The 12,657-nt window shown below is 32.6% G+C and overlaps 1 protein-coding gene across 1 annotated transcript in view; it reads left to right on the top strand.

Moving 5' to 3' along the window:
• The window catches only part of LOC100375842 (death-associated protein kinase 1-like), an 88,419-nt gene that overhangs the window by 69,993 nt on the left and 5,769 nt on the right, over nt 1–12,657 (top strand). Inside the window, exons 11-22 of the mRNA XM_085507144.1 lie at nt 1,758–1,898; nt 2,311–2,409; nt 5,137–5,235; nt 5,650–5,847; nt 7,412–7,609; nt 8,706–8,804; nt 9,031–9,129; nt 9,277–9,354; nt 9,489–9,804; nt 10,225–10,419; nt 10,653–10,912; nt 11,818–12,006. Coding sequence (XP_085363270.1) covers nt 1,758–1,898; nt 2,311–2,409; nt 5,137–5,235; nt 5,650–5,847; nt 7,412–7,609; nt 8,706–8,804; nt 9,031–9,129; nt 9,277–9,354; nt 9,489–9,804; nt 10,225–10,419; nt 10,653–10,912; nt 11,818–12,006 — 1,971 coding nt within the window. The remainder of the gene's footprint in view (nt 1–1,757; nt 1,899–2,310; nt 2,410–5,136; nt 5,236–5,649; nt 5,848–7,411; nt 7,610–8,705; nt 8,805–9,030; nt 9,130–9,276; nt 9,355–9,488; nt 9,805–10,224; nt 10,420–10,652; nt 10,913–11,817; nt 12,007–12,657) is intronic.

The raw sequence follows: 12,657 nt of genomic DNA, 5'->3' as shown, positions 1-12,657 counted from the left end.
TACATGTACATGTAAAGTCAGAAGCACCATGGGAGTTCCACAATATTGTATGGCTAAGAAATGAGAGCTTGTGATCATTTTTATCAATCCCCCACAATGCACCAATTTATTCTTTTGACCGATGAAGTGAACTTTTCATAACTTTTTCAAAACTTGATCGATACATAGGGAAATTATGTTTATTTGATCCAAAATTATCAAAAATGTTGCTAGAATTTAGCTTTTTAAGCTATATATGTAGTGATTCAGTAAGTTTGGAACACCTTGAAGACTTGTCAAATTTTTAACATAAAATAAAAGAATGGAATAATCAAGTAAAAAATAATAATTTGTAAAGCTTTTGAATTATTCATGTGTCTGGAAATCAGACAATATTTGTGCCATGAAAAGTATTTGTTATTACCTGTTTGCAAAGAGAAGCACAAAATATGTTACTGTTCGGAGCTTCAAGTTTAGTATCTGGACAGATAATTAGTTTGTGATGAAAATGATTTATTTTGGCAAGCTTGTGTGTATTTTTGGAATAATTATTCAGTCATTTAAAAAAAAAATGGTTGAAATTAAAAATCCTCGCAAATTGATCACAGAATCACCATACAGTGTACACATATCGTTTGCATGAAATAGAACAACCGTGCATTAACAAAATTAGCATACAAGTTGTATGCAATGATATATTTGTATTCAGTGTTGTTTTAGCGATAGTTCCAGTTTTAAACAACAGTTTCACTTTTCGAACTGTGAAAATAAACATACGATAAATGCAGGTGACATCTGCTTACAATCTTGATTACGACCAGAGTAGCATACAGCTGGGATTGATCATGGAGCTAAAAAAGACCATGGATTGATACTATACTCTAGCAGTAATCGCTTGTTTCTGATAACAACAACCTTAGAGAAAATATCGTGGGATTATATGGTTTATATATTCAGGTTTTTCAAGAATGCCTACTGTTTTTTTTTTTAATGAGGCTGTGTTTATGTACATTCTACTAAATTATTTCCATCTATAACAGGAAAACTATAAAGTGTAAATGTGTAATGCCTTCTCATTAAAATTGCTACAGTCTATTTATATTGCTTTAACCAGGGTTCACTGGACTGCCTAGCTGCGAGGTAGCTTTATAAAATAGACTCTCACAATTGTCTTATTCCCTATGTGCCCCACCTAATTGCAACTTTCGCTACAAATTAAGTTTAGTTTGCGGCTCTTTATTATGGCGTGTGTTAATCCTTTGCATAGCAAAGTGACTATTGGTGTCGCCATTTACAAAATAAGTTTGGAATATTTTTTTCACAAATATTTTCTCCAAACTAGAATAAAATTATTTATGAATTTACAAAAAAATATGTAAAAAATGCTTTGAGCCTTGAACACTTTGAATGCCATAATTTTTTCCTGTCAAAGTTTTGATGCTACATATTGTCTATTTTATTTATTTTTCTATATTTTTTTTTTGATAATTTTGAACCAAATGGATCAATTATCATATTGACTATAGATGTTAATCAATATTTATTTTGTGAAAGGTGACGACAGTTGATGTTGGTGCTAAAAGCCGCAAAAGCTTAGAACATTATGGTATGGTATCTTTGTCTTACAAGTAAACAATTAGAACATTGCAAACATTTTCCCCCTAATCCCCAAGTTACTAGTATCCATCTGGCTTTTATCTGGGTCTCAGATGTGATAAGGTTCAAGTTTGTATAAATTTACATATCATTATTAGTATAAATTGTTTTTCTTAATTCAGAAATCCAGTACGGATCTAATTGATGAAGAGGAATCTTTCGTACTCATGGCGGTGTTTCATGCAATAGAAGACGGTAATTTTGTTGGTATCAAGGAGCTGGTGGAATCACTAACTAGTTTTGATCCTGACCAAAAAAATAAGGTATTAAATATTCACTTTAATAATAGTTATAACACAGTGACCCCCATATTTTTTTCTAGTTGACATTTTGGTGCAAGTTTTTGCCAATTTTTATGAATTTTTCTGTAATTTTTGTTAATTTTGAACCACAAATAGACTTAATTTCTCTTTAGTTGCAGGTTTTGATGAACATTTTAAAAAAATTGTGCTTGTTTATTTTGTTGAAGTTGACAAAAAATTGACTTCAACGTTGAGTCCAGTAATGTCCTTTTCAATAACGTCCACTGTGTTCTGTATTAGTTAGACATACTTTTGATTGACAAGAACAGGATAGTATCACTTTCAAACACTCACAAAATGTGAAAGTTTGCTTCTCGTCAGGTCTTCATAATACATCTCATAAATACTTGTCTATAAACTTATGTACTTGCAGCATGGTGAGACGGCGATTCATTTGGCTGCTGGTAACGGCCATCTTGAAATACTGCAATACTTGAAAGAAAGAGGTGCTACCATGAGCTTTAAAGACAAAGTGAGTACTTTAAGTCATCTCCCTCAACACTGTATTACGGTACCCCCCCCCTTCCAAGTGATATATTATGAGACCCCCTAATTTCTACAATTTTTTTAATAAATGCACGAAATGATAAAAAAAGCCACTTAATAATTTAATAAAACTATTAAAGTAGATAATTTGATCGAGATCTTGGAATTTAGAATTCATCTCGTGATGTATAATAATTCAAAAATATATTAAAAATGCATTCACAAGTATGTAAGATTACAATACGATATCTTTGTCAATTAAATGTGATATTATTCTCTTCCACTTTCTCCAATTCCTAATTAACTTTGTGTGTGTTAGTGTTTAAGTAACCCTGAGGGTGTTTTTACAGAGTGGATATCTCTTTAGTATTGGGTGTAACATTGAAGTGAAAATCAATATATTCAGATGTTTTTGTTTACGAGTGAAATTCCAGTTTACGCTTTGTAAATTTTTAAGTCAAATTTAAACTAACAAATAAAAAGCTACGGGGGGTTATGGTTGGAGGGGGGTGTAATATTAATTATCTATCTGCTGTCTGTCTTCATCATTTTCGATGACTCCTTCTTTCAAACCGTGAGCCGTGCAATCATATTTACCATGAAAATGACTTGTACAAATTCGTGTCTAGCTTTCTGATATCGATAATGCACTGAATTCAATGAAAAATAATCTTTGTTTGGTGAGATATATTGATTCCTAGATACTTGATATGCATTATGCTTTGTGGAAATTTATAAAATTTATTAAATTTTTGATGATGCATCTAGTGTTTCCTGTTAAAATTGACTATGAATCAAATTGTCTTCACAAAATCCCCAAGTTAACTGAGCCATTATGTGCTCTGTTACGTTGCATTGCATTTCCAATTGAAGTGCATGTAAACCAAAAATTAATTTATTGTATGATGAATTATTAAATCCTATTTTAACAAAAGCTCACCTCTGTCATTTTTTTTAATGTGCTGCTGATAGAGAAAATATAGTACAATGTACCTGCCGACAGAGTACAATTCTTAATGTTGTATAGTTTGATTTCACCATATCTCTGAAGTGTTCTTTTTAAACTTGGTTGCTATCACCTGATAAATATTACTGTTCAGTGTATTAAGATATCAGCATTTGTAATACGTGTACAATGAGTTGAACGTTTTTAGCTTCATCCTTTGGGAAATTGCGATTAATTATTTAGAAATTATTCGGAATGTCTTAACGCAGATAACTTTTCATAGCAGTGCCCATAATTGGGTTTAATTTTATCTTTATTTGAAAAGTATGAACCCAGATAATGATTTTGAGTTGTGTGTGTGTTTTAATTTGGTATACCGATGATTATCTGCATGGACACAGACTACGATTCTGAATATGCGTGAACTTCAGAAATGCTGACGTTTGTTTGGAGTAAAATGAACTGGAATACCGGCAGTAAGAATGTGTATTAACTTGTGTATGCCCAAATTTGTCTGCACTTTGTTCTTATATTCTTCAATATTTCTGGGAATGGATCCTAATTTTGAAGCCAACAGACAAAATTTGAGTCAATTTTTACTCAAAAAATTTGGCTATTTTTGTCCCAATTTTCTGAAGGAAAGAGCAGACTATAAACTATTTCTTATGAAAAGCAGGAACTGGTGATGAAAAGGTTAAGAAAACGAATGATATCGTGTTAGAAATAGCTGAAGTTAAACAAAGTCATTTGCATCTGGTTACGATAGACAACATTTTGGTATAAATAAAATTTTGCATATTTTATTCTTTACTTTTTAAGTTCTTCGTAAATTATTGAATAATTAGGCATATTTTCTCATTGGCTGTAGGACATTATCAAAACTTTTGAAAAAAATATGTAGTGGAAAAAATTATGCGTGTTTGTTTTTTTGATTTCTGACATCACTTGAATCACTGTCGTTTGATATGGTTTACCATACAACATATACGTGTGTAAATTTTTATATTACTTATCTAACAAAATTTTTTCACTTGACCTGATCACAAATTTAATAGTTGACTCAAGAATTAATATTTCATGTTTTGGTGTTCATACATAGCTCTGATGAACTGTGTTTATGAGGTAATTTTGCAGTGGGTCAGTAGGGGTGGGGGTCATTCCACTTAAACCAATAGTTGTTGGCATAGTGCCCACTGTATAGCTATGACTCATTGTTATTTGTGTGTACTCACAAAGTCTACAAAGGTTTTTCTAGTAAATTACATGACTATACATTTATTGCATAAAACGAATTTTATGTTCACAATGGTGCAATAATATGTATAAGAAAAAAAATCGTCCGGGATCTAGTGATTTTATCTGGGCGTTATGAGACAAGGGTGTGCTTGGATATTCATGTGACGTCAATTTCAAGTTATGCTTGCATGTAGTCTCGTTTATTTTCTGGCCTCTTTTCAATAAAATAAAACATTATGGGAGTGTATAAATGGCAAAAGCCAGGTTACTGCAAAAGTGTATGTACAATAAGTCTAAGTGCTCCAAGTGCTCATCAAAGTTATTGACCAATACGATGCCACCTCAGATTATATGCACTCTTGTATAAGTTTACTTCTGTAAAGCAGGAGTAAGTGAATTTGTTATCACTCTACTCAAAAATGCAAAATACATGCAACACTCATTCCTCTGCATTTAGTAGTGTGTTTTTCATGAGATTTTGTGATCGTCTGCAAGTTTTCTTGATGCATTAATTTCTGTATTTTTTTAAAGCATGGTGACAACGCTGTGTATTGGGCAGCGAGGCAAGGACATTCAAAAGCTATTAAATATTTACATGAAAGTTGTGTTCCAACTAACGAACAAAACAGGGTAAGTTTGTATGCCAGTTCAGTGTATGAAACAAAATATATTGAAAAGATTGTGTGCATATAAATTTTATTGGTGTATTTTCGGAATTTAGTTAGTCAAAAAAGTTATTAAAACTTCCCAAAAAGTAAGGATATTTTTTCAATTTAGTTAGTTGATAAAGTTATTGAAACTGTCAAATGAATGTCTTTAATAACTTATACTGGTAACTTGTAAATCTTTGAATAGCATAGTGCATTCCAGCTTTCAAGGAATTCCTAAAAGTTCATCTTTTCAAAAAAAGTAATTACGCTTGTTGATTGCATTTAAGGATAAAAAGAACTACAATTAATGTAGTTTGTTGCTGTGCAGGGCAGAGTTTGTCTTTCTGTTGAATTTTATATATAAATTTCTCTCTTCCAATTTGCCTTCTTCCAGTCTGGCGAGACCCCGCTCCACATCGCCGGTCGATACGGTCAAGCTGATGCTGTGGAGATGCTATGTAGTCTAGGTGTTGACACTGACGTACAAGACAAAGACGGCGAAACTACGCTGCATTGTGCTGCATGGCACGGCTATACCAGCATAGTACAGTCTTTATGCAATGCCTCATGCAAACCAAACATACAAAACAAGGTACCATATAGTATGCAATCTACATGTATTTATTTGCTTATCAACACTGTTCAGTAACCCATATTTAAAAGTGCATGCACATAATAATAAATTAAAGTAAAAGATCTGTTGATAAGGTTGGCATAGATGGGTTCAGTACAAATTTGGGATTCTTTGGGAGTATATATGCTTCTGACAGAGTAAATATGGTACCGTAAATTCTGTATCGTCCAAATATGGAAGCCAATTTGCATAACCTTCCACAATGCATCACACATCATTTACATACTTGATCCCATTGTAATCAATCACTGCAGCTGTTAACAACCAATTCATAATCTGATAATATTTACATTATTGATTATTATTCTGCTAAAAGTATTAATTTTATCAATAAATTGAAGTAAAATTATGATTTAGGAGCTAAGTAAAATACTTACCAATATGTACACTTCTGTGTCTGAAGAGTGCCAAGAATGATCATCCATCATGCATGTATGTTATTTTTTTTTCCCGCCAAAATTTTGGGTAACATTTTGCACATAATTATGTATTTATCTTGACTTTCTTGGTAAATTCTGAACCGCATGTACGTAGTTTTGTACTGGCTACCAGACTTTATCAACTTTTTCGAAAATATGGAAAAAAAATTTATGCAAGTTTATTTTGTGTTTATGGAAAATGGTATTATTAAAATCATCAAAGCACCAGTCTTTGCACTGATGATGCTGTGTAACATAACAAATTTATTTTTGCTTCGTAAATATCCCAAAATTTCAGCCAAAAAAAGCTGAATGTTTTTTTCAGAGTTCAGTAGAAAAATAAATGTTCAATTGAAATTGGTATATTTTCTGAATTTAGATTGAAAAGTTGCTGAAGCTTGCCATGAAAATTACAAATCTTACTTAAATAAACTCTTCAATTTCATACAATTTCAAATGCATGTTCATGTTGAAAACTGTTGAAAAATAATTATTACCATATCTGTTCTGTTAGAAGCACATCTATATACTGGGTTATTATATTGACATTATAGACATACACCTGTCATTTTCACCTATTATACAAGGTTCTTATTCACAAATGGAAGAAATTGTTATCTTTATCATCTGCAATGGGCTACATGTGTGTGTGCTTGATAAAGTTTCAACCATATTTTTCATTCACTCGTTAAGTTTGTGTTTGCATCTAACATGCATGTTGAATGATAATTTGTTTTGATACTGCTCTTAACTGGCTTGCATCATGCTCTTCATCATCACTTCACCCTTTTGACGCCAACTGAAACTTGCTTTAAAATTAGTTTACTTTTTTCGTTCAATTTTTGAAACCTGATGGAAATTTTGAACTAATTAAAAACAAATCTTATATTGAAAACTTTTAATTATTTTGGTTGGAAGAAAATAGGAATTGTGATCAAAAAGTTTTGTAAAGGACTATTATCATTTGGTGGATGAACACAAAATTACCAATGGCGACAAACAAGTTAAAGTGATTCGCCCAATGTTTCTCAAGCTATATAATATTGCATGTAAAGCAATGTGGAAACTGAAACCAATTTGGTGTGCTGTGTCTTTTTCTTCAGGACGGTGAAACACCATTGTTGTGTGCGGCCGTGCGAGGCCATTTAGAAATAGTTCATCTTCTAACGGAAGCCGGGGCCTTGCTCGATGAAACTGATAAGCATGGGCAGTGTGCATTGCATTTATCTGTGCGGCGTGCTCACCATCATGTAGTACAATATTTGTGTGATGCTAGGTGTAACTTGGATATCCAAGATAAGGTAACCACCCCTTAAACTTTTAATGGAGTAACCTTTTGTGTGTGTATGCAGTGTTAACATATGGTTGGGTCCATTTGGTGGAAGGGGTGTTTGTTTTGTGATTATGCATTAATCGGCACTTCATAAATATGTTTTTTTTTTATTTATTTATTTTTGAAGCATAGTTTTCAATCCCCGAACTACTGTAAAACACCATGAGATAATTTATTGTAAATTTTATCTGAGTCTTAAAATCATGAAATTTTTTCACAGTAAATTTCACAAAAATTAATTGGATACAACTTGTTACTTTCGACTCTGGGATCTGCAGACAATTTGTCAACTTATTCTCTGACAGACTTTTGAAAATTCAAAGAAAACATGTGGCGCTAACTGTACAAGTTTTTGATTTTTGTGCAGTCTTGTATTTTATTTTTCCATTGCGACCACTTTCCAATTGAAAATGGCTGCCGAATAGAACCTAATACTATGAGAATACTGCAAAGTCCATGTTTTTTATTTTTGTCTGCTCTTTTTCATTCAAATTGTTTGATGGAATATCTTTTGCTCAGATTTCGTATTCATAATTATTTTAAATATTCTGTATATCATTCTTAAATGCCCTCAAATTGTTAACATTTCAACCTGCAGAAATTAAACCATTTCATGGAATGGTGCCATGAAGTTAATAACATAAATAATGCATTTCATTTTGATTCTAAAAGCATTTATTTTTAGACAATAATTTCTTTTGCTCAAGACGTGTTATTAATTATTTTTTTCAATATTTTAGACCAAAACTGAAATGCATTCAGGCTATTCATTCTCTGAATAAATTAATGATTAAAAAACATGAAATGAATCGATTAAGAATCAATTTTAATAATACATGTATCTATCTAAAATAAATTATTTGCTGTCTGACCATTTTTACGTCTAAAATGACTGCTATTTTGAATCACATTCGTGAAGTTTTTACTTTAGAAAGGATTGCTGACATAGAATTTTTTAGGCTATTTCAAAATATATTGTTCTGAATCATATAAATGTCAAATTATGAAACCGAGGGTCGTTCTTCCTTTAATAAATGATGACCGCCCTCTATGTTCCCTTTCAGTATGGTGAGACTGCCTTTCATACTGCATGTCGAGATGGTAACATACAAATCATACAGATGTTGTACCAAGGTGGTTGTAATGTGGATTTATCAAATAAGGTAATTTTTAGAAATATGATTGTAATAAGCTTTAAATTGAAGTTTTAAATTTTTGGCAGATACAAATTTTGAGTATTTTCCGACTAGGCAATGAAGATTATGTACTACATTCTGATGAAATGGATGATATATTTAATAATTTTTTTACCACATAATAAATAATTAACTTTATTAATTGTCCAGTTCCTGCATACTGTATAACTATGCTTTATGTGGTAATTTCCAGCATGGTGTCACACCGTTGATGTTAGCAGCAAGACATGGCCATTTGGAGGCCGTCCGATATCTGTGCTTTGTGGGAGCTAATATAGAAGCCAAGAACGAGGTAATTAAAGGAAATTAAAGGCTATGTAATTTGTGGTACATTTTTCTATCAGCATTAATTCAGAATTACCAATTTCAATGTTGTTCATTGTTTCAATCCTATTACATGTTTCACTTGTGAAGTAATGACGTTTTTCTATGTTAATAGGATGGTTTAACAGCTGAGCAAGTCACGGTTATCGAACAACAAGAAGAAATTTCACAACTTTTGTCGAAGCTACGAACTGTAAGTATAAACACCTGTGGTTTAAAGCAAGGGTTTGGTAAAGTTTTGCCATGGTTACAAAATAGTGGTGTTTAACAAACTACACTTCCTGTTTTGTTTTTTTTAATCATGAATATTTGTCTGAAACTTTACAGGAGAAATCAAGAGATTTGTACGTACAACAGCTTGCGGCTACCCCATCGTATATAAATCGAGTCAAGCTTATGCTACTTGGACATTCGGGAACTGGTAAAACCACGCTGATAGACACATTAAAGTGCGGGTATTTCAGGGGATTGTTTCGACTCTCCAAGAGCAACCTTTCCATGATTGGACGATCATCACCCAAAAAATACATCAATAAAGGAGGTCAGCGACCGGCCAGTGAGCAAAGAAGAGTTAGTTCTAATAATAACTCGGTGGATTACATAAGTACTAAAGGAATCGATGTACAGGTGCTAAATATACCAGGTGAGAATCAGTTGTTAACTATAGAGGGCAGTGTCCTACCAATAGAAGACACTGTAACATTACTGGTGATATTGTTATTTATTTTAACAATCTTTCTGTATTCTACAATAATCTTATTTTTCCCAGTTGAGTCAAAGTATAGATACAAAATAGAATTTGATAAGTTGAACAAACCTGCCAACAAACAAGCTGGTCTTTGATTGGTCTGACTCTCTTTTTCAAATGAATAAAAAAAATCTAGAGTTCATTGCCTGTACTGTATTTTAAGGGAAAAGTATCTGTGGCAAAAATGCTCAATGTCATCATTGTCCTGTCCCTGTTATCAAACTTTCTCTTCAGTGCACTTTGGTATGTTTTACACGCTCTTTATTACATGGGTTCGCCATTTATTTTTTTCATATTCTCATTTATTACATGCAGGTTCGGGAGAGCTCAGTGTGTGGGAGTTTGGTGGACGTGAACAATACCACACAGCGTACACTCATTTCGTCGGGGATCCCAGTGCCATCTACGGCATTGCAATTAATCTGGAGGACCCGTACGAGGTCAAGTACAACCAGGTGTGCTATTGGATGAACTTGCTGAAGTCTAGACTGCCATTAACAGAACCAATCGGTAAGTTACAAAATACGAAAGAAAATAAGTGCCTCGTCAATTTTGTTTAATCAAACAATTTATACATGTTGTATATTAGTTTGCGTGGCACCATTTCGAACATTATGCAAAGACTGTACGCTTCAAGTCTACGTTGAGAAGACAATGAGGGTTAGCGATGTCTTAAACATTGCCGAATTTTTCCATTTTAGCACATCAATCAAATATGACATTTATTCTTTTGACATTTTCAGGATATTGCGGTAAATTCTTGTCTCAAATGAAAGTGATCATTATTGGGACACATGCCGATGTTGTCAATTGCCCGCGAACTGCGACAGGGGAATACGTGAGTGGAGAGGGAAACGTCGTTTTGTATCAGGTTAAGAAGATCTACGGTAAACAGTTTGATATCTGCGAAATGATGTTTGTTGTGGACGCTCACGCTTCATCATCAAGAGAGATGAAACTGTTGCGCACATACCTCGCCAACGTAAAGAATGCCATTATCAAGGTGAGTGTGGTACATTCATTTTAGACATGCTGGCACTTGGCTTTTGGAATGATATTGAATGATATTTTCAATTATTGCTGATGACATCTCCCTCCCACATTTCCCTCCAAGCTTTAAAATGATAAATATGTTTAATTCTCTACAGATTTGACTTACTTAATATTGATTCTCAAAATGTTTTGCTTAATTTGTTGTGTTTTTCTATAATTTCGTCATTCATTTTACAAATGGATATGATTCCATATTGGCTTCCGTCTTGATCACAAAATTGTAAGAAAATATGGAAAAAATGATATATTTTCTTTTTTAGCTTCTTTTTGTCGAGCGGAGCTTATCATATGAGTGATTGCCCGTCGTCTGCGCCAACTTTTTACTTTTTTGACTTCTTGGAAACCACAAGTCTGAATGCTTTGATACCTGGTGTATATGTACCTTGGGTAGACCTCTCTTAGATTTGTTCATTTCATGATGATATTTTTGACTTCTGTCTGATTGCTTTGATATTACATATATAGGTCCTACATGTGGACCTATATCAGATTTGTTCATTTTGTGATGATATCTTCAATTATCTAATTTTAATGATTATTTTTGTCATTTTTGGTAAAAAATGATATTTTTGAATTTTTGTTGAAAATCGCAATTGCTTTGATACTATTCATATTGTTCATTTTCTAATGATATCTTCAGTTCTTTAATTGAAATGTGCATTGCTAACAGCGGAGCTATCTCAGCCGATAGGCTGCTTGTTTTTATAAAAAGTTACCTTAGCTACCATTTGTGTTTGATGGGATTAAAAAGCACCAATTTAGTCATGTTTTGATGATTCATTATAAAATAAATGCATTTGTTTTGATTTATTTGCAATTTTATAACAGAATTCTTGCATGCTATCTGATTCGCAGGCAGAAGGATGCATAACCTCACTGTTTGACATTGTCTTGAGTATGCTGCCAACATGGAGAAAGACGTTTTCATCATTTCCGGTGATGTCATGGCAACAGTTTGTAGAATGTGTTCATAAACAGATTAACCCATTGGCTGGAGAAGGTCATATCAATGAAATCCTACATCAGTTGCAATGTATGGGAGAGGTAAGTCTCACCATTGTAGATTCTGGAATTTTAATTCTATTTCTATTTTGCTTGCATTTACAATTCGTGACCTGATGAATAATAACGGGTGGTGGTCTACGCGATGTGTTTGATATGGGTTCCGCAGGTTGTATTCAATAGGGTGTAAAATGCATTGTTTGAATGTGGGCTGCATGGCAACCACCGCTTCATGATAATGTATTATCTAATTTAGTAAATCACTGTGCCAGTTACTGTACATATGTAACTATGGTAACAGACCAGTATATATTTTGTGAAAATTTGATAAATCGGTATTCTTGCACAATATTTGGACTTGTTTTAAAACATTCTTTGCTTTATAGGCTGATTATGTAAATTTTCTCATTAACAAAAGAAAAAAATGATTTAATAATCCACTGTTTGTACATCTGTGTGATTAGAAACGCAAGAAAGTATATGCATTAAATATCAAAATCAATTAAAATTAAATTTTAGTGTAATCAATGTTTTTTTAATTTCTATTTTGGGGGTTTTGCTCTTGTACGGGTTTGATTATTCAAGACTCAGGAGGAGGGAGAAGAAAAATTCTACAGGAAAACTAATAAAACAAATTGGGTTCATTATCTTGAAGATAACAAGTCACAAATATAAAAATAAAAATATTCAGTT

The sequence above is a fragment of the Saccoglossus kowalevskii genome, chromosome 13 (genome assembly GCF_978046115.1).
Source record: "Saccoglossus kowalevskii chromosome 13, keSacKowa6.1, whole genome shotgun sequence".
In the NCBI taxonomy this organism is placed as follows: Eukaryota; Metazoa; Hemichordata; class Enteropneusta; family Harrimaniidae; genus Saccoglossus; species Saccoglossus kowalevskii.
The sequence above is the reverse complement of the archived record's forward strand: the minus strand, read 5'-3'. Positions and strand labels throughout refer to the sequence as shown.